Genomic DNA, 23,268 nt, shown 5'->3' with positions numbered 1-23,268 from the left:
CAGGTTAATGTGGTTTACAGCGCAAGGCGGGGTGGACGGCTTTGGGAGTTCACATTCTAAAGGTTAAACGCCCGAAGACCCCTCAAATATTTCCGTGGAGGCAGGAGACAGAAAGTACAAAAACAGGCTCCAACAGACACAGAAACTTACCGTCTCAAGTGGGTGATAAGGTCTGCAAACGACTTCTCCCAAGCATACATTTTTATTATTCTTATGCCAGTTATAACCTCATTCATGGTCCTGATCCTGACGTCTGTGAAGGCTGCGGTCTTACTCCTAAGGGGACAGACAAGAGAGATGAGCCACAGCCCCACTTCCCTTATCAGCAGCGGCCACAGCCTGAGAACCAGGGATCCAACGATGCCCTACAACGCCTTTGCTCAGACAACTCAGGCAGCTCCTACTCAAAACACAGATGGAGAAAGACTTCTATGAGGAAGTCCACAAAGTCCATCCCAATTCAAGAAGTAACTTGGAGAATTTGCAGTAGGGGCTAAGGAAGGCACAGGAAAGAGAGTCAGATACAAACTGTCAGCTCCAGGAGGTCACGGTTGGGTAGGGGAGGCAGAAAGGCCCCGAGATCGAACAATAATACCATTGGCTGCAGTGGAAAAAGTGGGAACAAAGTGCCAGGGCGCAGAGATTAAAGGGGCTGTCAATTCTACTGGGTAAAGGAGAGAACAGGAGAAGCTTCTGAGTTCTAGGAGCTTTCTTCAACAGAAAGAAGAGATCAGTAAAGCCTTTTTGTTTGTGATCGGAAGCACAGGGCAAGGCATGGATATGGACAAACACACATGCCCTGTTTTTTAAACCAGCGCTTCTCTTACCGGAATGATGAAAACAACTTCCCGATGCAGCTTTGCAAGGGCAGAAGGATGATGAGGACTGCGATCCCAGCAAGACAGGATATTCCGATTTCCATCCAGAGCAAGGCAGTCACTGCGATCGCCTGCAGTGGCCCTGCCCACAGAAAGTGCAAGAATATTGTCACCTTAAAAGAAAAAAAGGCAATGCGTTCTTAGGACAACATGAGCACAAAACCAGGAAGGACCCAGTACAGAAGCCATCTGCTCTGAGAGGACAGACAGGAACCTACACAGAAATGATCATGGGGGGCTTTAAACTCACTGGAGCAAAAATCCAAGTACCCAGATGAAGCTGTTCCAAAACACCACAGAGCAGGCTTCAGGGACATCCAGGGAGAACCAGACTAGACCAAAGCATCGGAAGAAAGACCTCAATTCTATCTGCCCCCTGCGTGGGCTCAGGGTTCCCCCAAACTTCCTCCCCTGGGTTCCCCAGTAGCTTGCAAAAGTCTGTATTATGGAACCTGCCATACTCTTGAGTAATTACTTGATATTTACCTCCCTGTTAGGTTGTGGCTTCTCCAGGGAGGAAACTAAGTCTTATTCATCCCTGAAACTAAGATTAGTTCATGTTTGATGAATGAATAATTAGAAGTGGTGTAGAGCAATACAACTCGGACCAGTAGCTACACTGCCCTGGATAGTACGGTATATTCACAAGGTAAGTACAAATGGACTGTGGCAGGGTAGAAAAGAATACGTCATTTATGCCTAGGGATTACCCATTGGGCATTCTTTTTATTAATCAACGTCTTTGTGGGGCACCTAGGTGGCTCAGCTGGTTGAGCGTCTGACTCTTGGTTTCAGCTCAGGTCATGATGTCAGGGTCATGGGATCAAGCCCCACATCTGGCTCTGCACTCAGCATGGAGTCTGCTTGCCCCTCTCCCTCTGCTTCTCCCCCCTGCTCATGCTCCTGTGCTCTCTCTCACAAGCTCGCTCTTTCTCTCAAATAAATAAATAAAATCTTTTTTAAAAAATGAGGCACGTGGGTAGGTCAGGTGGTCAAGCATCTGACTCTTGATTTTGGTTCAGGTCATGATCTCAGGGGCATGAGAGATGGAGCCCCACATCGGGCTCTGTGCTCAGCAAGGGGCCTGCTTGAGATTCCCTCTCTCCCTCTCACTCTGCCTCTCTCCCCACTCATGCCGTCTCCCTAAAATAAATAAGTAAATAAAATCTTTTGTAGGGAGGGTACTTTCTATGTAGCAGGCACTCTTGGGGTCACAGAACAATCCCTGCCCACCAGGAGGTCATTCTATGGAGGAGAGAGGTCATGATAGGGAGGAGGAGAAAGGATCCAGGCAGCAGCACCGACCAAGTGTGCTCAGAAGGGCCACTCCTGAAGGACTATGGGACATTTCCCCAGGCTAGGTAAGAACACTGCTGTCTGCGTGTATATGACTGAAGTACGCTGTAAACGCATTCCGAAAACAAAACTCTTCTCTACCGGACAACACATGCTATTATGAGTTGAACACAGAAGAAATGAGAATTGGATAGAAAGTATCCTCATCTCAGGGTACCTGGGGGGCCTCAGTGCGTTAACTGTCTGCCTTCAGTTCGGGTCACAGTTCGGAGTCCTGGGATTGGCCCCCGTGTCGGGCTCTGCTTCTCCCTCTCCCTCTGCAGCCCACTCTGCCCACTGGTGCACACTCTCTCTCCCTCTCTCTCTCTCTCTAATAAATATCTAAAATCTTTTAAAAATAGGGCACCTGGGTGGTTCAGTGGGTTAAGCCTCTGCCTTCAGCTCAGGTCATGATCTCAGGGTCCTGGGATCAAGCCCCTCATCGGGAATCTCGGCTCAGCGGGGAGCCTGCTTTCCCCCCTGCCCCTCTGCCTACTTGTGATCTCTCTCTGTGTCAAATAAATAAAATCTTTAAATAAATAAATAAATAAATAAATAAATAAAAATTTTAGAAATAAAATTTTTTTAAAAAAGTATCCTCATCTTCTGTCCTCAAAAGAAGTCTGGCCTACACCAACAACTGGCACCTGAAATTCCAAGTAGTGAAACCAAGGAAGAGGGTGGGAATGCAGAAGGCTTCCTGGGGGGCAGCTGACCTGGTCGAACTTGTTCACGTCATTGGACAGCAGATTGACGATCTGGCCGGTGGTCGTCTTCCCCATGGCCACGTTACTGAGGCGAAGCGCCTGAAACAGAAGAGGGGAACGGAGACTTACGTTGCTGCAGGGACATCAAGCCACACTTGGGAAAAGAGCAAAGTGGAGTGTGTTCTGACGGGACCTTGAGTGATGTCAGGAGAGCAAGGTGTCCTGCGAGAGCGGGGCTCTGGGGACCTGCGTTCAGCCTTCCTCCCCTCCATGCGGTGGCAGCCGCATCCCACAAGGAACAAAGGGAGCAAGAGGAGGCACAAGGCAACTCTCTCGCCCCGGTTTTTGATGAATTTGGACACGCTGAAAGTATAAAAAGATATATACTTGGGTGTCAACTCACGTAATTTTGAGCCACACTCTGTGAGTGGAGAGGCTGTCTATGGACAAAAGCTAGGGGACGGACTATATCTGGAATCAGTCATTATCTCTACATGTGATGTCATGCAAACACTCTGGGTCTGAAGTTTCCTGTGTGAATGGAAATAACCCGGCACTACCTAGACGGAGCTCGGGGTTCCTAGGAGTGGGACACCTGTCATCCACCAGGAGCAGGACACCAGGTGACTGAGGAGTGCTTGTTTCCCTTTTAGAAATGGGACAAGATAAGAACAAGCAGCTGTAACTCAAGTGGGACCTGGACAAGTGGTCCCAGCACAGGGAGCTGGGGACAGTTTCCACAGAGTAGCACTGTGGGCAGGCCAGACCCTGCATGATGAAGAGGAGAAACCCTATGGGAAGAAGGGAAGAGCACTGAGGCCGGAAGAAACAGCACGCAGAGCCAGGGAAGGGACACACAGAAGCAGTTAAACCATGAACACCTGAAATCTGGCTGGAAAGGTAGAATGAAAGCGGCTCATGTCTGGAAAACAAAATGAAACAATAAACGTCTTTTTTATATTTGAGTGAGAAACTCAACTTTAGGAAGACTGAACTGTAGAAGTGACTGGCCGGGAGATGCTCCGAAGAAGGGGAGACGAGGGCCGCCTCGTGACGTAGTCCAGGTGAAAGGTAACAGGACGTGCACTAGGACTGCGTGAAGGGAAAAGAAGAGCCAGACACCCATGAAGACACTCTGAAAAGTACGAAGTGCCACACAAGTGTAAATAAATCAGTCACAAAAAAAGAAAAATACAACCCTCTCCCGACTAGGGAGAAAAAAAGAAAGAAACGTCCCTCCAGGAAAAGAAAGAAACTTTAGTGTGCCTTCATTACTGAAAGCTATTCTGAAAATATTTTTAAAGCCACATTTACATACAAATACAGGTGAATCCCGCATGCAGAAAATGCACTGTCGAAGTAGATATCTGATAACGAATTGGAACAATGACAATAAGACAGAATGGCACACAAAACTGATTCTAAAACTGATCATTTTCAAAAAACAAAAACAAAACCTCAAGACAAGTGCACCCATCTCTTATCGTCACTCACAGAGAGTCACTGCTGCTGGCAGTGAGAACCAGAGGGTAAGATGGCACAGGTGACAATCTGTATAAAGGGCCACTCTCGGTGGACCATCGGGACATCTTGTCATTCAGTCACAGCTGAGACTGAGGACAGAAAGGGTGACTCTGGAAGAAACGCTCACCTAGGTTAACAGCAGCATAGCCGCCAACACAGAAATGAATCATCTGGCAAAAGAAAATCAGGCATACTCTAGCTAGGCCAAAAAAAAACCCATGGGGTGTCATTCTTGTTATTAATGAGGAAGACAGAGCTTACAAGCCAACTGTCAGACTTCTGCTTCCACCAGGAAAGAACAGTCAGCACTGGACTGGCCCTCAACTGTTAAGACTGTAAAGCTGGACCAAAGAGACGAAGCAGCTGTTCGGGCATTGGCCACCAGGCGGCAAAAGACCAGAAGCCTTCAGAGCCCTGTATCTCACCTGGCTTTCTGCCCAGGCACACTTTTGGACCAAGTAGAACAGCAGTTTCACTGAGCCAAGGAGGAAGAGCTACCTATTCCAAGTTGCAGAAATGTCCGGAATTTGCAAGCCCAAGTGGCAGAAGGGAAGGTCCCAAAAGTTTTCACAGGGAGTTAGCAAGGGGGGTTAGCACCCATTGCGGGCTCAAGAGAGATTCCAGAGGTCATGTGAGGAGACACAGAGTTCCCACTCAACAAGAATAAAGAGATCTTCACAAACACCTCAGACACTCTATTTAAAGACCAGGAGGGCCATGACTTAGTAATAAAGATCATACTCTAGAGTAAGAGCCATGCCCCTTAAGACCGAGTTTAAGATGGAAATATCTGCCATAGACAGATACACAGACACATAGAATAGGAAGGTAGGTAGTAACATAGGTAGATAGATCTGTTCCTGACAGAACCAATCTGCCAGGAATTGTTCATAAGAACAAAACGCAATACAGTTTAGTCAAAACCCCCTATAATATTAACCCTCATAACATCCAACACAGTAAACAATTATTAAACATACAAAGAAGAAAATGTGACCCATGATCAAAGACAGAGAATAGAGGCAATAAAAGTAGACCCTAAGATGATCTAGATTTTGGAATTAGTAGATGAGAACTATAAAATCATTATACAAATATGTCCAAGGAGTTAAAGAAAGATATGGTTATAACAACTGAACTGGAATGAGTAATTTTAGGAGAACAATGAACACTACCAAGAGGAACCAAATGGAAATTCTAGAACTTAAAAGTACAATATGAAAAAATCCACTAGATAACTTTAGAAGCAGAAAAATTCCATTGATCTGTTCCCAGATTCATCAAGTCTTTTAGATGACCATCTGAATAACAGAAGAGAGAGAGAGAAATTGAAGGGGGAAAAAAAGAGCATAAGGGTTCCGTGGGACAATAACAAGGACTGAAACACACATGAAAGTGGATTCCTGGAAGAAAACGACAAAATAGGGAAGAAAAAAATATGTGAAGAAATAATGTCTGAAATTTTTCCAAGGCTGGTAGAAAATATTAAATTACATACTGAAGAATCTTAGCAAACACCAGGAAATATCAAAACAAAGACTTTTCCTAGGGCACATCAGACTCAGACTGAAGAAAACAAAAAAACCGAGAAAAACAACACTTTACACATAAGGGAACAATACAACTGAGGGCTGACATCAGAAACCTTGGAAACAAGACAGTGGAACATTTAGCGAGAGTTAAGAGAAAAGAAAGAATAACTGAATTCTATAACCAACACAAATGTGCTTCAAATGACGATGGTGAATTTAAGACATCTTCAGATATACAAAGTCTGAGAATTTATCACCAAACTAAACTTTAAGATATTATAAAAGAATTTCTTCAGGGGCACCTGGGTGCCTCAATTGTTTAAGCATCTGCCTTCAGCTCACGTCATGACCCAGGGGTCCTGGGATCAAGTCCCACATCAGGTTCCCTGCTCCACGGGGAACCTGCTTCTCCGTCTCCTCTCTTTCCCTCTGCCCCCACCCCGTGCTCGCTCTCTCTCAAATAAATAAAGTCTTTTAAAAAAATAAATTTCATTCAGTCAAAAGGATCTGGTACCAGATGAAAACTCAAGATGTACAATAAGGAATAAGGAGAAACCCAAATGACAAATATGTAGCTAAACATAAAAGATTACAAATTTCCTTTTAATCTCTTTGAAAGACAAATGGCTGCTTATTGCAAAAAATGGTCACACTGCATGGTGTAGATGTGAATGATTACGAGACCACAATGAATGAGGAAGGGTAATAGAATTTTACGCTTGTACATTTCTTACATTTTTGTGTAAAATAGTCCAATATTAAGATTAAACAGACTATAGTAAGTTAAGATGCCTATTTGGATCTCTAAGTCAACACTAAAAACACACAAAGAGAGAGATACTGCTAAAAATCCAATAATGGAATCAAAATGGAATACTAAAAAATTTCTGATAAACCCCAAAAAAAGTCAGGAAGACGAAAAAAAAAAAAAACAGATGAAACAAATAGAAAATAAATAGCAAAGTGAAAAGCTGAAGCCCAATCACATCAGCATTTACACCAAATGTAATACATTAATACTATAAGCCAGAGACTGTCACAAAGAATTAATAAAAAACCCAAATTGTAGTATAAGGAAGACAGATTTTAAATCCACTGACAGATTGAAAGTGAACAGATAAAAAAAGATATGCCACACAAACAATAGGTACAATGAATGTGGTGTGGCTCTATTAACATCAGATAATACAGACCTTGAGACGAGGAACATTACCAAAGATTAAGACAGACATTTCATACTAATGTCATTTCACCACCCCTAAAAGTGTACGGATCAAATTATAAAGTTTCAACATACATGAGACAAAAAGAGAACGAAAGAAGGGCCCCTGGGTGGCTCAGTGGGTTAAGGCCTCTGCCTTCTGCTCAGGTCATGATCCCAAGGTCACGATCCCAGGGTCCTGGGATGGAGCCCCGCATCGGGCTCTCTGCTCAGCAGGGAGCCTGCTTCCCTTCCTCTCTCTGCCTGCCTCTGCCTGCTTGTGGTCTCTGTCAAATAAATACATAAAATCTTAAAGAAAAAAAACACACACAGAACAAAAGAGAAAAATCAGAAAAGACTACAATCATAGATTTCAACATCCCTCTCTCAGTAATTGATGAAAGTAAAAAAAAAAAAAAATCAGGATACAGAAGATGTGGACAACACTAGTAACTACCTTCATCAGACATTTATGGAACACCATGTCCAACAGCTGCAGGACTGACTTCTCAAGTACACACTGAATATTTCTCAACACTGACCCTATATGCTGGGGCCATAAAATAAATCTCAATAAATTTCTAAACATAAAAATGTTACACAGAATGTTCTCTGGTGACAGAAGAATTCAACTGGAAATCACTATGATAGCTCTCAAAACTCCAAATATGTGAGAATTAACAACATAACTTCTAAACAGCCACGTGACAAAGACGACCTCCTAAGAGAAATCAGAAATATTTTTAAATAAATGAGAATAGACCATATATCACAATTTGTAGGATACAGGCAACCAAGTCTTAGCAGAAACTTCTGGCTTTAAATGTTTGACATTAGAAAGAAAGAGAAGTATAAAATTGATGATCTAAGTCTACCTAAGATCAAGACCAAAGAAACAGAAACATGCGCACACACACACACACACACACACACACACAGAGACACACATAAACAAGCATGTTCATACCTACAGAAGAGCCTCTAGTAAAATCAATTACGTGTCTGTTGCCCCCAGGATCTGTCAGCTCATTTGAGTGCACAGAGGCTGTCATATTCATCTACATCAGCAAAATTATAGAAACAGCTGCCCTTTATTGAGCACCTATTACAACCCAGACAACTGATTAAGAAACAACCTTATAAAACAAGAATTACTCCTATTTTGCAGATGAGAAAAGAAGCTGAACATATTCATGCCTGACAGAGAACATTGGGTACTTATTTTTTTTTTAAATGAAGCAAAATTACCACTCTTCATTAATGTAGAAAATTCAAGTTTGGTTCTAATAAATTATGTATGTTACAGCTGAAAAACAGTTCACGTTGGGTGTAGAGAAAAAAATGCACATATTAAAGCAATGTTTTGGTTTCATATTTCCTTAAGTTGACAGGGTGTAAAAGGATACTGTTTAGTTAAATTTGTTTTCCTTGTAAGGGCACAATAGTTCCACCATGAGAGCAAAAAAGAAATAGAAACTGGAAGCAATTATTTGCACTGTATATACCAGACCCAGGATTAGTATCTTTGCTAAATCAAGAAGTCTTACATAGGGCACCTGGGTGGCTCAGTGGGTTAAGCTGCTGTCTTCGGCTCAGGTCATGATCTCAGGGTCCTGGGATCGAGTCCCGCATCCAGCTCTCTGCTCAGCAGGGAGCCTGCTTCCTCCTCTCTCTCTCTGCCTGCCTCTCTGCCTACTTGATCTCTCTCTGTCAAATAAATAAATAAAATCTTTAAAAAAAAAAAAAAAAGAAGTCTTACATATCAAGAATTATAAAAGTCTACTATTATATATATATATATATATATAAAAAATTATAAAAAAGTCTGCTACTATAAAAGAGTGGCAGCTAACAGATGCAGGAAACTCACTAAGGTAAACACAAATGACCACTGAAAATTTTTCAATACTGAAATTCGTTATGACTCAGAAATAATGACAAAGTGTTCTTTTTCATCTAGAAACTGGTGAACGTAGCAAAAACAGAAAGTGACAAGAGCCAGTCTTGGCAAGGGTGGGGACCATCTCAGTTTCCCAGAGACTATAAATAGTTGCCAGCTCTGTGGAAGGAAATCTAGCATTCAAAAGCCTTGCAGGGCACCTAGATGGTGCAGTCCATTGAGCGACCAATTCTTGACTTCAGTTAAGGTCATGAGGTCACGAGATGGAGCCCTAAGTCGGGCTCCACGCTGAGCATGATTCTCTCCACCTCTCCCTCTCCCCCTGCTCACTCTCTCTCTGAAATAAATAAGTAAGATCAGCCAAAAAAAAAAAAAGAAAGAAAGAAAAAAAGCCTTGGGGCACCTGGGTGGCTCCGTCATTAGGCATCTGCCTTCTGCTCAGGTCATGAACCCAGAGTCCTGGGATCGAGTCCCGCATCAGGCTTCCTCCTCCACGGGAGGCCTGCTTCTCCCTCCCGCACACCCATGGTTGTGTTCTCTCTCTCTCTCTCTCTGTCAAATAAATACACAAAATCTTTAAAAAAAAAAAAAACCTTGAAATGTATATACCCTGAGAAATTAAGGATGTCTCCAAAGGTTTCACTTTGGTCATGTTCACTGCACTGACATCTGATAATATAAAAAACTGGGAAGCAATCGAAATGCCTAATTATGGGTTATACTGGAGTCCACATGGCCATTAAAAACAACATTGCCGACTGTGGAATACAAACTCGATCAGCGTAGGCATCCATTTATAGGGGGCTCCTTCTCTGGGGGGGCATCAAAATACATCTAGAGTTATAAGTCAACTCTATAATCTGGCCCAGAAGAATGATTTTAATCAGTTTTTTAAAAAATAAGTAATATTTGTCATTCATTTGAAAAATATACTGTTTTCTTCTTTCTCAATTATTTTCATCAATACACGTGAAACACAAAACCCAAGTATGGACACATACCATCACTCTTCTAACAGTCCTTAAAAACAGAAACAGTTCTTCCCCATCTGAATGATGCCGATTCCTTACCACCAACGTGCCTCAGACCCAATGTCAAGGACCCTGGGTGTGTGTGGAGGACACTACGCCCAGAGACAGCCCCAAGCGGCCATGTCTTTGGAATTCCACACCCACCCCTTCCCTTGCTGTCAAGCTATCCCTCTCACCAGCACCTACTCCTGTTTCCAAACCAGGAGAGCTTCATAACATTTTTTTTTAAGATTTTATTTATTTATTTGACAGACAGAGATCACAAATAGGCAGAGAGGCAGGCAGAGAGAGAGAGAGAGAGTGGGAAGCATGCTCCCTGCTGAGCAGAGAGCCCAATGCGGGGCTTGATCCCAGGACCCTGAGATCATGACCTGAGCTGAAGGCGGAGGCTTTAACCCACTGAGCCACCCAGGCTCCCCTCATAACATTTTAAGTAAAATCACATCAAGGAGGCTCGGAGGAAGAACCTAAAGGATTTTCAGAACTAAAAACCAAGTACTTGGGTCACCTCTTTGGTATTTTTGGTTTCCTTCCTGGTTCGTGGCCCTGCCCCAGAGCTGAGTCTGTCAGATAAGGTGGTTTCCAGGTACCCTGGGTATGACTGCAACAGGCTCGTAGGAAAAGTACACTTAGCTCACCCAAAGCAGAAAATTGCCTATATTTTTCCAATATTGTTGCCTAGAGTTGCTTAGTAATGCTGCCACGTCTTCTTTCATGACTGCATAACCTGAAACCATTAAATTTTGTTTTTGAAGGAGGACACAGGGAGCACCTAGTATCTCCGTACCCATAAATATAATGGGTGACATCGCCATGAAGTTAATCAGAGCCCCTCTATGCTTCTGTAGAAGAGATTCAAGGAAATGAAAACCAAAGTGCATACAAAATCAACAACCTCTCTATAATTCGACAGTTCCATTGTCTTCTTTCTTTTTTTTTTTTTTTGTTTTTTTGTTTTTTGTTTTTTGTTTTCTATGACTGTCCTATAAGCCAGCACACCTGTACGGAAAGTTCTCTGCAAGCTTTGACATGGCCCTCCTGAGGCTACCATCAGCCTTCTTTAAGTTCATCAGCCACCTTTCTTTTACCATTTTACCGCTGTGATCTATTGGGGGTTAAGAGGCCAGAAGGACACATACAGACTTAACGCGTTCTGAGCAGAAGGGCCACAATGTGGACCCCAAGAACGACCAGGGGGTCTGTGATATGTGCTCTGAGGTCAGACTGACTCCACATTCCCTGACCTCATCACCTCTAGCCTCCATGAGTCCCTGAATGTGTGAGGCCATACGATGACAGTCACGTTCACAGTGAGGTCACATCCCTACATAACAAAAGACACCCCCTAACCCAGGCCCTCCCATCACCAATTTCTTGTTTTGAAAGACAAGCACCATGTGACTGGTCTCCCACACAAGAGAGGGGAAGAGATAGAACAACACAGGGCAGCTGGGGCAAAGGTGAGTTGCGGGGGTTGGGGGGGGAGTGGCCCTTCGGTGGAAAAAGTAATAATACAGTGAATGTGAAAAACCCAATGACAAGGACACAAAGGATAGCGAACACACACACACACACACACACACACAATTACAGGAGAGACTATCTTAATGAGAAAAATAAAGAGGAAGTATATCCCCAACAGAAGAAAAAAACTATCATCAACTTTTTAAAAATACCATGTAATATGTTTTTGTTTCTAAAAATTATAAAACATTTAAAAATGTTGAGTATAAACTATCTTGCCAGAAATGGCAGGCTGTCATAAAAATCTAGATATGAGGCCACACGTCAAGTCTTTTATAACATCTATATTTACTCAGAACTCTTGTCTCGAAAGAAGTTTCTAAAGTTTAATCGTGTGCTTTCCTTCATACTAAGACTACGAAAGGGAAGCAAAACACCCTCCACAGAGTCAACCACTGTGCATAATTTTACTGTCAAAAATGACTGTGTCAGGGCGCCTGGGAGGCTCAGTCATTAAGCCTCTGCCTTTGGCTCAGGTCATGATCCCAGGGTCCTGGGATCGAGCCCCACATCAGGCTCCCTGCTCAGCGGGAAGCCTGCTTCTCCCTCTCTCACTGTGTCTCTCCCTGTCAAATAAATAAATAAAATCTTTAAAAAAAAAAAAAAAAGAGAGAGAGAGAGAGTGTTTTACAAATGTGCATAACCTTTTTTCCTAATGTGTTTTATTTCTCAAAGCATGGAACTTAAGGAAGTTGGATATGCAGCACACGTAAAGGAACAGTGTACCCTCTTGTGCTATCACACAAGTTGTATAATTACTCATTCCCTTGTAAATACCGTGCTTGAAGCCTTCAGAAAACTAGTAAATCTGTACAGAAATTTAAAAAAAAAAATTGACAAAAGGAGATGCTGTTCAACTCGTCATTTTCACAACATTCGTTTTTAGAACCAAACCAATTAAAAAGCAGCAATGCCTTAACATGGATCATCAGTCCATACGAAGGAACGAAGAGAAAAGTGCAGAGACGGGGGAGGAAACCGCCTTCACCCACCGCAGTCTCCACCGAATGCCACTGTCCCACACCCAACGCTCTCCTGTCACTAGAGAGCAGAGTAACCAGTAGCAACTGGGGACCAACGCCTGTCAAGTCACAGAGATCCAAACAAAGAAAATAACCCGGTCAGTTCAGCTAATGGGTCCCAGAGGGAGGAGACGAGGACTTCAAAACATAACTAAGCCAGCCACGGCCGCGGGCTCTGCGCAGGGACCCAGAGCGGGGGTACCGTCCTATCTGGAGATGCCCTCCTCTTCCTCCGCAAGTGACTGAAAGTTGGTGGCCACTGTTGAGGACAAGGGCGAACTCTAACTTTTTTCAATGAAAACTAAGCAGAGGTAGGACCCGCACCCATTCCAAAAAACGAGGTCAACCTTGAAGACACTGTGCCAAGGGAGAGAAAAGGCAGGCACCCAAGGGCAAAGCCTGTGTGATTCCACTCACAGGAGGCACCTAAGCAGGCAGTTTCCTGGAGACAGGAAGTAGGATGGGGGTGGCCAGGGGTGGGGGGAGGGCACGAGGAACTGGTGTGATGGGGACAGAGTTTCAGCTTTCCAAGATGGAGAGTTCTGGAGATGGATGGTGGTGATGGTTGCACAAAGATGTGAACATACTTAAGGCCACCGAGCTGGGACACTCAGAAATGGTAAATGGGGTGAATTTGTTATGTGTATTTTACCATAATTAAAAATTCATGGATTTAGGGGCACCTGGATGGCTCAGTGGGTTAAGCATCTGCCTTTGACTCAGGTCGTGATCTCAGGATCCTGGGATGGAGCCCCGAGTCAAGCACCCTGCTCAGCGGGGAGTCTGTGTCTCCCTCTCCTTCCGCACCTCCCCTTCGCCCCCCGCCGCTAGATGCTCATGCTCTGGCTCACACACGCTCTCCCTCTCTCTCTCAAATGAACAAATAAAAAAATCTTACAAAAATAAAAATTCACTGGGGTGCCTGGGTGGCTCAGTGGGTTAAGCCTCTGCCTTCAGCTCAGGTCATGATCTCAGGGTCCGGGGATCGAACCCCACAATGGGCTCTCTGCTCAGCAGGGAGCCTGCTTCCTCCTCTCTCTCTGCCTGCCTCTCCGCCTACTTGTGATCTCTGTCTGTCAAATAAATCAACAAAATCTTTAAAAAATTTTAAATTAAAAAATATAAATTCATTAATTAAAAAAATAAATAAACAGAATGAGGGGCGCCTAGCTGGCTCCGTCAGGGGAGCAGGTGACTCCTGGTCTCCGGATTGTGAGTTCAAGTTATCAAGTAGAGATAACTTAAAAATTTAAAAAAGAAAAAAAAAATTTAAAAAAGAAATTAAAAATCCTTTTTAAAATAAACAAATAAATATATAAACAAAATGATCACCTTTGGCGGGGACAGGAAATAGCCACCAACCAAAAAAATTCTACAACTAAAGAAATACCTTCAAATAACAAAGAAACAAAAACATCTCCAGACTAACATAAAAATTTTAAAATTAAACTAATTGGATCCCGAAAGTTAAGTGTCAGTCATGTTTTCAGCACAAATCCTGGGTTAAGGAATGCAGACAGCCGTGCTGTGTGTTCACTGTCTAAGGCTCCACACCCACCACCACCCTGCCCACTGTCCCCTTCACCGTCCCTAGCACGATGACTCCCCAGTTGTCCTGCAGATAAGAATCCCTGGGACACAGATTAAATATACAGATTTCCAGGCTTCTCTTCACTCTGGGGGAGCAGGTCTTGGATTAAACCCAGGATCTGGGTTTGTATTAAGCACAACAATGACTCATAACAGAATCCAGTGACCCGCAGCCTAGCATATGACCTGTCCCCTTGCTCTGCTCGGCAAAGAAGCCGAACGGGTCCACGCTCCGGTGGAGGGCCACCCTGCCCTGTCGTGTACACGGAGCTCCTCGCTGCAAGGCCCATAAACACTCGGCAAGGAAAGGCCACGAGCAGACAGCTGCTGTCTGACGGTGGGCCAGCCCCAGCCCCACCTCTGCCACGAGCAAGTAGAGAACTAGACAAAATCATGTGTCCGGGCACCGGTAACAGGCAGTGCAAGACAGATCCCTGGGAGCAGGGACACTCAAAAGGTCAACGCGACCGCTGTCGTGGCTCTTGGCCAGCAGCTCATCTTCCAGCTGTGGCAGGGAGCTGGATGGAGCCCACGCGGGACAGCAGCTCCCACGGAGTTGAGGAGGCAGAGGTGAGGCTGGGCTCGGCCAAACCAGCTGGCACCTCCGAGGATGAATGAAAGGGTCCCCAATGTCCCAGGGCAGGGAAGGGATGCTGGGGCCAAGGCCTTAGCTGAGGGACGGGCTAAAAAGGCCCAGGTCAGCAGAGGCTGAGGCTCACCAGAGAGCTGGCACGAGGAGCAGAACACAGAGCCCTGAAGGTCAAGTTAGGGCACTGGAGTTCTTGCCGGGCCAGAGCGGAGAAACCTTATTAATAAGCGATCAACAAGGCTGGAATACAGCTGAGACACCAGGAAGACCACACCTGAGAAGGAAAGACCATGCGTGGAGCAGGGATTCTCAGCTGGGCCAGTGCTGTCCTACCTCCCAGGGGACACCTGGCACTGTCTGGAGACATTTACTGGTTGTTACAACTCAAAGACGCTACTGGCATCGAGTGGGTAGAGGCCACAGTTGCTGTTCAACATCCCACGATGCATGGGGTCCCCTCCATCCCCCAGCCCCCCAAAAAGAATTACACAGCCCTAAATGCTGGCAGTGCAAAGGCTGAGAATCTCTTCTCTAGAACTGATCTGCTCTAGACTCAACCTAGAAAAGATTACTACCAAGGCCTAACAAGGTCCCACAAAGGACACAGAGCTTGAAGGCTAAAACCTACTAACTGGAAGCTTAGAGAAAATAACCTTAGAATTCCCAAAAGTGTAAGTTAACAAAGGATAAATCAAGCCTACGCCAAGTTAAAAGAGATCAGTTGGTGAGTGACCTATTAATGCAAAATGCAACATTCCTCAAGAGACTATCAGAAGGCAGATCTGCAATGTAGCATTCAAAATGCCCAATAAATTTTGGGTCTGAGACACGCAAAAAGAACAACAACAACAACAAAAAAATAACCCACAGGAAAATCTAAACCATGACAAGAAAGAAAGCAGTCTTCATAATAAAAAGCAAGTCCCCCAAATATATAAATAAGAATTAAAAAGAAAAAACTTTGACACAGACACTGTTTTTTTTTTTTTATTTTATGTTCAAAGAGTTGAAGGGAGATATGTTCAAAGAATTAAAGAGAAATATGAGTAAACAGATCCTTGGCAGAAAAACACCAAACTGTAAAAAGAGCAAAGTGAACATTCTATCATTGAAAAATACAAAACTAGGGAGGGAAAACGCACTAGCTGGTCTTAGTAACAGTTTGAAGATAACAGAAAAGGGAGTCAGGCTGATTAAAAGAAAACTATCCAATCTGAAGAATAGAGAGGAAAAAATGGAATAAAATTTAGGGGGGGAAAAAAAGAGGGAACTCCGAGACACTTTCAGATGTTCTAACATACATGGAATAAGAATCCAAGAAAGAGGAAGAAGGAAATGGATCAGAAGATAATATTGTAAAAGATATAATAGCCAAACATTTCCCAAGTTTTTAGAGAAAGAATAAATTAAAGATCAAAAAGTTCAACAAACCCGAAGAGGCATAATAAATTCAAGGGAAATCACACCCAGGGTTCACTATCAATTTCTGAAAATTTACATTTTCTTTAAAAAGAAAATTTTAAAAAGAAAAATGTCTTTAAATCTGCCAGAGATAACACACAGGAAGACAAAGGCACAAATGAGAGTGAAATCTTACCAAAAACAAGGAAGGGGAGGGTTGGGGTGGCAGGTGATGGACACTGGGGACAGTATGTGCTATGGGGAGTGCTGTGAATTGTGTAAGACTGATGAATCACAGACCTGTACCCCTGAAACAAATACTGCGTTATAGATATTAATTAAAAAAAAAAAAATACCAAGTCAAAAACAAACCACCTGAACCAAGGTTATCTAACACAGGCATTTTCTCCATACTACATGTCATGTTTATTACACAAGACACATCACAGCCTTGCTGGACTCAGGAACACCAGACAAGCACCTTAGCATTCTGGGTGGGGCCATGTAAAACAGCAAAATCACCAACAAGAAGCAAAGAAGAGCAGAAAACAGGCCCTACATATAAACAGCCCATGAGGGGCGCCTGGGTGGCTCAGTGGGTTAAGCCTCTGCCTTCGGCTCAGGCCATGATCTCAGGGTCCTGGGATCGAGCCCTGTATGGGCTCTCTGCTTAGCAGGGAGCCTGCTTCCTCCTCTCTCTCTTTCTGCTTCTCTGCCTACTTGTGATCTCTGTCAAATAAATAAATAAAATCTTAAAAAAAAAAAAAAAAAGCCCGTGAAAAGAACACTGTTTACAGTAGGACCGCTGAAACAAGGCAGCAACCCCAGCTAGGAATATGCGTATCAGAGGATACAAAATTTTAGTGACATTGTGTGTGCCCACGAATGACTGTGAAGGAGCTCCAGGCCTTGATTTGGGGGTTACAAATAAATTCCACAAGCAGGCAATCTGCAAACGCAGAATCTGTGAATAATGAGGGTTTCCTGTACATAAATTCTTGCCAAGACAGATCCACAACAGAGGATAAAAGGAAACTCAGATGTTGGGAGGAAGTCACTCATCTTCAAGTTCAACCAAAGAAAGACAAGTACTCTCAAAAACTATCCTGTGGGGGGCGCCTGGGTGGCTCAGTGGGTTAAGCCGCTGCCTTCAGCTCAGGTCATGATCTCAGGGTCCTGGGATCGAGTCGCACATCGGGCTCTCTGCTCAGCAGGGAGCCTGCTTCTCTCTCTCTCTCTCTCTCTCTCTCTCTCTCTACCAGCCTCTCTACCTACCTGTGATCTCTCTCTGTCAAATAAATAAATAAAATCTTTAAAAAAAAAAAAAAATATCCTGTGGGTAATTCTAAAGAGAGTGAAGAGGAGATTTTAGCCAGAATAAAAAGGATGGTCAGAATGATCCGTTCTGCAAGGAAGACTGCACCAAGGAACAAGGACAGAGAACATGTCCATGAGCTCAAAAGCTGACAGCTCCAGCTTTCCCTGGCGTTCAGAGCAAACCAGCCATCAAGGTTCATTATGGAACTGCCACAGTTCTTCAAACTGGACGCAGAGTCAGGAAACCCACGGCCCATCAGGCTGAAGATCTTAAGAAAAAACCTCTGTGTCGTATGCATTTGGTAATACAAGAAAATCTCTGTACCATCCTGATTACAGAGAAGGCCATCCTGTGCGCCCAGGACTAGAGACCTAGAATATTCAGGCTCACGCGCACCCAAGCCTAAAGCCAAGGTCAAGTTGGCAACTGCGAGATCCGTTTCCACTAGCGATGGGGCTGAAGCTGCCATCTCCCCCCAGTCTGGCCCTGACTGCTCTGCTCTGAGCTGGGAAAGCAGCCCCTTGAGATTTGAAACTGGACATGTCCTGCTTCTTCTGTGGCCTGGACAAGAACAAAGATAGGACAGAAGCCACCAGTCCCACTGCAGAGGTGACAGTAACCCATGCTGGGAATATAACCCATGACAGGCAGTGACTTCCTTAAAATGAGCAAGTGTAATGTTCAAAACATCACTACGGTGAGGAACCTGTGTTCTTCATGTCAATCTGTTGACTTTCCAAAAGACACAGCCTATGTTGCATAATCTCTTTATTTGGTAAAAAGTTAAAAAAAAAAAAATGTCCTATAGATTTGAGGAAACTAAACAGACTCCCACGGGCCGTATCAAGAGACCACCAACCAGAATCACCGATCCAAACAAAATGCCACAGTTCATCCAAACTCCTCTTCATTTAGTCCTCACGTTTCGCAGAAAAACCAATGACCAAGTGGGTAAGTAACATGACGCCGCCACTGTGGGAAAGGGTAGGGCAGTTCCTCAAAATTTACCATCTAGTCCGGTCATGGCACTTTGGGGAAATGTCCCCAGAAAGAGCTGAAAATACAGACTTGAAGAGGGATCTTGCCCTTCCATGTTCACAGCAGCTGTATTCACAATCACCGAAAAGTGGAGGCAAATCTCCCGAATGCCCACTCACAGAGGAATGGGCCCCGTCCATACAGTGGGACAGTCATCGGCCTCGAGAAGGAGTTCAGTTCTGACACAGGCGACAACAGGGATAATGCTTGAAGACATGAGGCTCCGTGATGTGAGCCAGACACAAAAGAAGAAATTCCACATGAATCCACTTATATGAGGTACCTAGGAAAAGGGGACAAATTCGGGGACAGGAAGTAACGCGGGGATGGCGGTGGGGGTAGGGGCCGGGGAGTTCAGTGTCTAGCGTGCACAGAGTCTCAGTCCAGGGAGACCAGAAAGTTCTGGAGATGAATGGTGAGATAGTGGTGACAGCCACACAACGGTGTGAATTTACTTAAATGTCACCGAACAGTCCCCTTAAAGAGTTAAAAGGGTAAATGTGAGGTTATGCGTATTTTACCACCATCAGCCAAACAATAAGTAAATAAATAAATGCTCCGGGCACCTCACTAGCTCAGTTGGTGGAGCGGGCGACGCCAGACCACAGGGTTACGAGTTCAGGCCCTACATTGGGTGCAGAGCTTCCTTAAAAAATAAAAATCTTCAAAAAAAAAAAAAAAAAAAAAGAAAAAAGCTCAAAAGCCAAGTGCAATTTTACCAAAGCGGGGCAAAGGTCAACAAGTCATAAGTCATTTTCTTGTAGGCTACATCCCATGACATCTTGCAATATTACAAACTTCTACTACGAACCCAGCAGCCATTCCAGTGACGACACCCAACCCAGTGCTCTCCCAGAACCGGGGATCAGCAGGTAGGGCCCCAGCCTAAGGCGTGAATGTTCGGAGGGGCCTCTCAGAGCTTCGCTGCAGTGCCAGCTTCTGCCCTAAAGAGTCAGCCCACCTGCGGTGAAGAAGTGTCCTATTTCGTCCCCAGCAGGATTCTAGACACAAGGCAGTGCCTGAGGAGACCTGTGTTTCCCACGTTCCTGGCATTTCAGTTACGCCTATGGTCTGACCCAAGCCAAGTCTTTGTAAGGGGACAATTCTGTCAGGCTAATCAAGCCAGCAAATTAACACCTTTGGGAGATGTTTACAATGTGCCAGATCGGATCAGATTTCCCAAAGGCAAGTTCTAAAACGTTAGTGGGGAGAGGAAGAAAAACAGGTGGAACTATCACCACCTCACCTGGGCAGGAAAGAGCTTTGTGGGACTGAACCATCCCCCCAAACCTGGCTCCCACGATTAAGGTTCTCACAGTAGAGTCCTAGTGAAATTTCCTATTTATTTATGGGAGCGAAGCATGATCTAGCTAATTATATAGAGAAATCAGACCCGTTTCCTAAATGGTAGAAAGAGACGACAAGAGAACAAGCACAAGGAGGAGAAGGACAGCACGAAGACGCCTTGACTGGGGCGGACAGGCAGCGCTAAATATTTCACATCACCCAGGAGGCACCTGAAGGTACATGTCACAGCCTCCACGACAGTGAGAAGCCTCCGGCATGCCCACAATTCCAAGATTAACAGGACTCTGCTCAGAGGAGGAGCTGGAGGAGACATCTTGCGTTTTGCTAAGAAAAGTAGTCCTAAGAAACAGAAGCTCTAGATACGCAGCAACTAGGTTAAAGAAGCAATATTTTAAATTTAAATTGTTTGACTTGAACTTCCAATAAGGATTTTTTTTTTAAAAATAAGAATTGTATATATTGAGCACTGGCTGGCTCAGTCAGAAAAGCATGGGACTCTTGATCTCGGGGTCTTAAATTTGAGCCCACATTGGGTGTAAAGATTACCCCAAAATTAATTAATTAAAAAGTATTGTATATAGTTAAGTCAAATTTTGACAGATATACATTGAAAAATGAGTACTAGAGCCAAGCTAATATATCCATCACTCTACAAGCTTATCCTTCTGTGTGTACGGCAGGAATGCTTAAAATCGAACTCTCCTAGTAAATTTCAAGTATACAGTAGAGTTAAAATGCAGTGTTTTTGTTTTTAAAGCAAACGGCCCAAAATAGAGAGCTATCCAGTTGTCACTTCTTCTGTCTATGGCAACTCCTTGGTAAAGACCCCTGAAAGCCTCACTCCCTCCATGATACTTCAGACCAGGGTGAACTATGGAAGAATTTTATGGCATTTCTCAATAAAAAATGCTGACCACATCAAACCGGGTCTTGTTATTGAAACAGCTACAATGTATACTAAGGGAGAAGAACACGGTGCCTAAACTAGTAACTGAAATGGAAAGCAACATAAAGTACAACATAAGTTCTCTCTAAAATTACTAAAAACAATGCAAAATTTTAAGTTTCATCCCAAACATCAACCATTTTCTTTAATACTATTAAAAACAACCAGGGCGCCTGGGTGGCTCAGTGGGTTAAGTGTCTGCCTTTGGCTCGGGTCATGATCTCAGGATCCTGGGATCGAGCCCCACATCAGGCTCCCTGCCCAGTGGGGAGTCTGCTTCTCCCTCTCCCTCCATCCTTCCCACCCCTCCCCCCCCACTCATTCTCTCCCCCTAAATAAATAAAATCTTAAAAAAAAAAAAAACATAACCACAGAACAGTGAATGTGTCTGACATGGATTCTATATTTTCCTTTAATTAACACAATTACACTGAACAGGGTTAAATGCTTCATTTAAAAAATACAATTATTCCTTTTCTCAAATACAATCTGTTCTCTGAGATTTAATTTTACAGATCCAATTTCACAGACGGTCCCTTGTAAAATGTAATTTTGATGTAAACGAAAGTTTTAATGAACAACAAAAAAATTTCCATAAATACAACTCAGAGATTTAGGCATGACGACACTGGAAATTTCTCATGCCTAAATCAATTTGATCCTTATTTTTGATACTTATTTTTTCATTAGATTCCATTACCTGTAGAGTATTTTGCAACAGCCTGTGGCCAAATGTGATCAAAGGCAGGGGTTGTGATCTATCACAATAGATCAAATGTGATCTATTGATCACAATAGGAAACTTCCATCATGTATCGGTAAAGTTACTTAAAGGGAAAAAAAAAACATTCCCCTGCTATAAATAACAAGCTTCTCTGGTAAGGTATAAATGATTCCGGGGGGCACCTGGGTGGTTCAGTCAGTCAAGAGTGTGACTCCTGATTATGACTCAGGTGCATGACCTCAGGGTCCGTCCTGAGACTGACCCTGCAAGGGGCTCCGCATCTAGTTCCGTGCTGCGCGTGGAGCCTCCCTAGGATTCTCTCTCCCCCTGTGCCCCTCCCCCGCTGAAATAAATACATAAAAACAGAGATCCTTTTTACAAAATGTTTAGTCTACGAACTTTCCCAAAATGCTTTTGATACTTGGGGTGAGGCAGGCGTTCTGACACAAAGTGACACTTACCTTCCGATAAATCATGTGACACATGGCGATGCGCAGCCTCATGCCCGCGCACTGAACGTGGTAGAAGTACAGATGGTGCAGTATGGCCAGGATAAGCGTACAGACAGTCAGCACGGTGGCGTAGATATAGGCTTCGTGCAAAGCCACAGCCTTAGTAGGATCATGGTTTTCAAAGTAATTAATAATTTTCCCCAAAAATATGGGCTGGATTACTTTGGTGCCTTCCTAAAAGGAAAGGAGAAAGCTGTAATTAGAAATACAGGTCCTACCAGTTTTTCTGAAGGTAGCTTTGCGTTTATGACAAGCATGTTAAAAAGGCATTTTAACAAAGTGCTACATTCATCACTAATCCCCAAAGAAAACAGAACTCTTCTTTTATGTAAGACAACCAGATAATAGTTTAACCTTAAGCCAAAATTCTAAGTGCAAAAGCTTTAAAGCTTTAGTTTGCTGTGCTTGGGGTCACTGTGGGTGCTCGATGAATATTGCAACCTGTGTTTAGAACGCTTGGCCCAAGAGGAATAAGGAAAAATGGCAAAAGAAAGGTGTGGTGTGTGCTCGCTCAGAGGTGGGCAGCCCAGCTCACAGGCTCCCTGCTGGGTCTCTGCCATCAACATCCCAGCCCAAAGCAAAGTCCCGAATGGCTCGCTCACGGGAGGTAGGCGCTTACAACCTCCTTTCTGCATTAGAAGGGCTCTGGGGGAACAGAGACACTGGTGCAAACACGGATCTGAGCCCAACCCCAAATTCCACGTGTCAGTAGATCAAAAGAATGGAGTCCAGCCTCCAACGTGGGTTGGAGTAAGGAAACAGGACCAGGCTCAAGAGGCTCCCAAGCTCTCAGTCACAGGGGGCTCTGCTTTCAAAGATATCTATCCCTAGAAGTTGAGCACTGCTGCCTTGGAGTCAAAAATTAAGCTCAGCAGAAGGCAAGCTCAAAATAATGCCATCCATGGTTCACCGTAAGCCATACATCGCAGGTGTTGGTTTTAAAGAATTTTAACAGGAACGCTTCCCTCCCCCAAAGCAAAAAATTAAAATCCTACACCACTGAGTTAAGGAAATGCTGGGGCTTACTTACCTCCCAAATTAAGACGTAAGGAAAGAATTTTTTTTTTTTTTTTTTTTGCCCTAAAACGAAAGGCAAAGAAACGTCAACCCTTGCCCTTCCGTGCCAGATGGCCTTTCTACCCCACAACCTACATCCGCTCTTGTCAGGTACCATCAAAGGATGCCAAA

At 44.0% G+C, this 23,268-nt stretch overlaps 1 protein-coding gene across 2 annotated transcripts in view; it reads right to left on the bottom strand.

Annotated features, from left to right (window-relative positions):
* The window catches only part of ABCC4 (ATP binding cassette subfamily C member 4), a 247,332-nt gene that overhangs the window by 170,840 nt on the left and 53,224 nt on the right, over positions 1 to 23,268 (bottom strand). For both annotated transcript variants that reach the window (XM_045070905.1, XM_045070906.1), the window contains exons 4-7: positions 22,030 to 22,254; positions 2,930 to 3,019; positions 828 to 991; positions 151 to 276 (exon numbers count right to left, since the gene is read on the bottom strand). In XM_045070905.1, coding sequence (XP_044926840.1) covers positions 151 to 276; positions 828 to 991; positions 2,930 to 3,019; positions 22,030 to 22,254 — 605 coding nt within the window. The remainder of the gene's footprint in view (positions 1 to 150; positions 277 to 827; positions 992 to 2,929; positions 3,020 to 22,029; positions 22,255 to 23,268) is intronic.

The sequence above is a fragment of the Mustela putorius genome, unplaced genomic scaffold (genome assembly GCF_011764305.1).
Source record: "Mustela putorius furo isolate JIRA1106 unplaced genomic scaffold, ASM1176430v1.1 tig00003974_pilon_pilon_pilon, whole genome shotgun sequence".
NCBI classification, from domain to species: domain Eukaryota; kingdom Metazoa; phylum Chordata; class Mammalia; order Carnivora; family Mustelidae; genus Mustela; species Mustela putorius.
The sequence above is the reverse complement of the archived record's forward strand: the minus strand, read 5'-3'. Positions and strand labels throughout refer to the sequence as shown.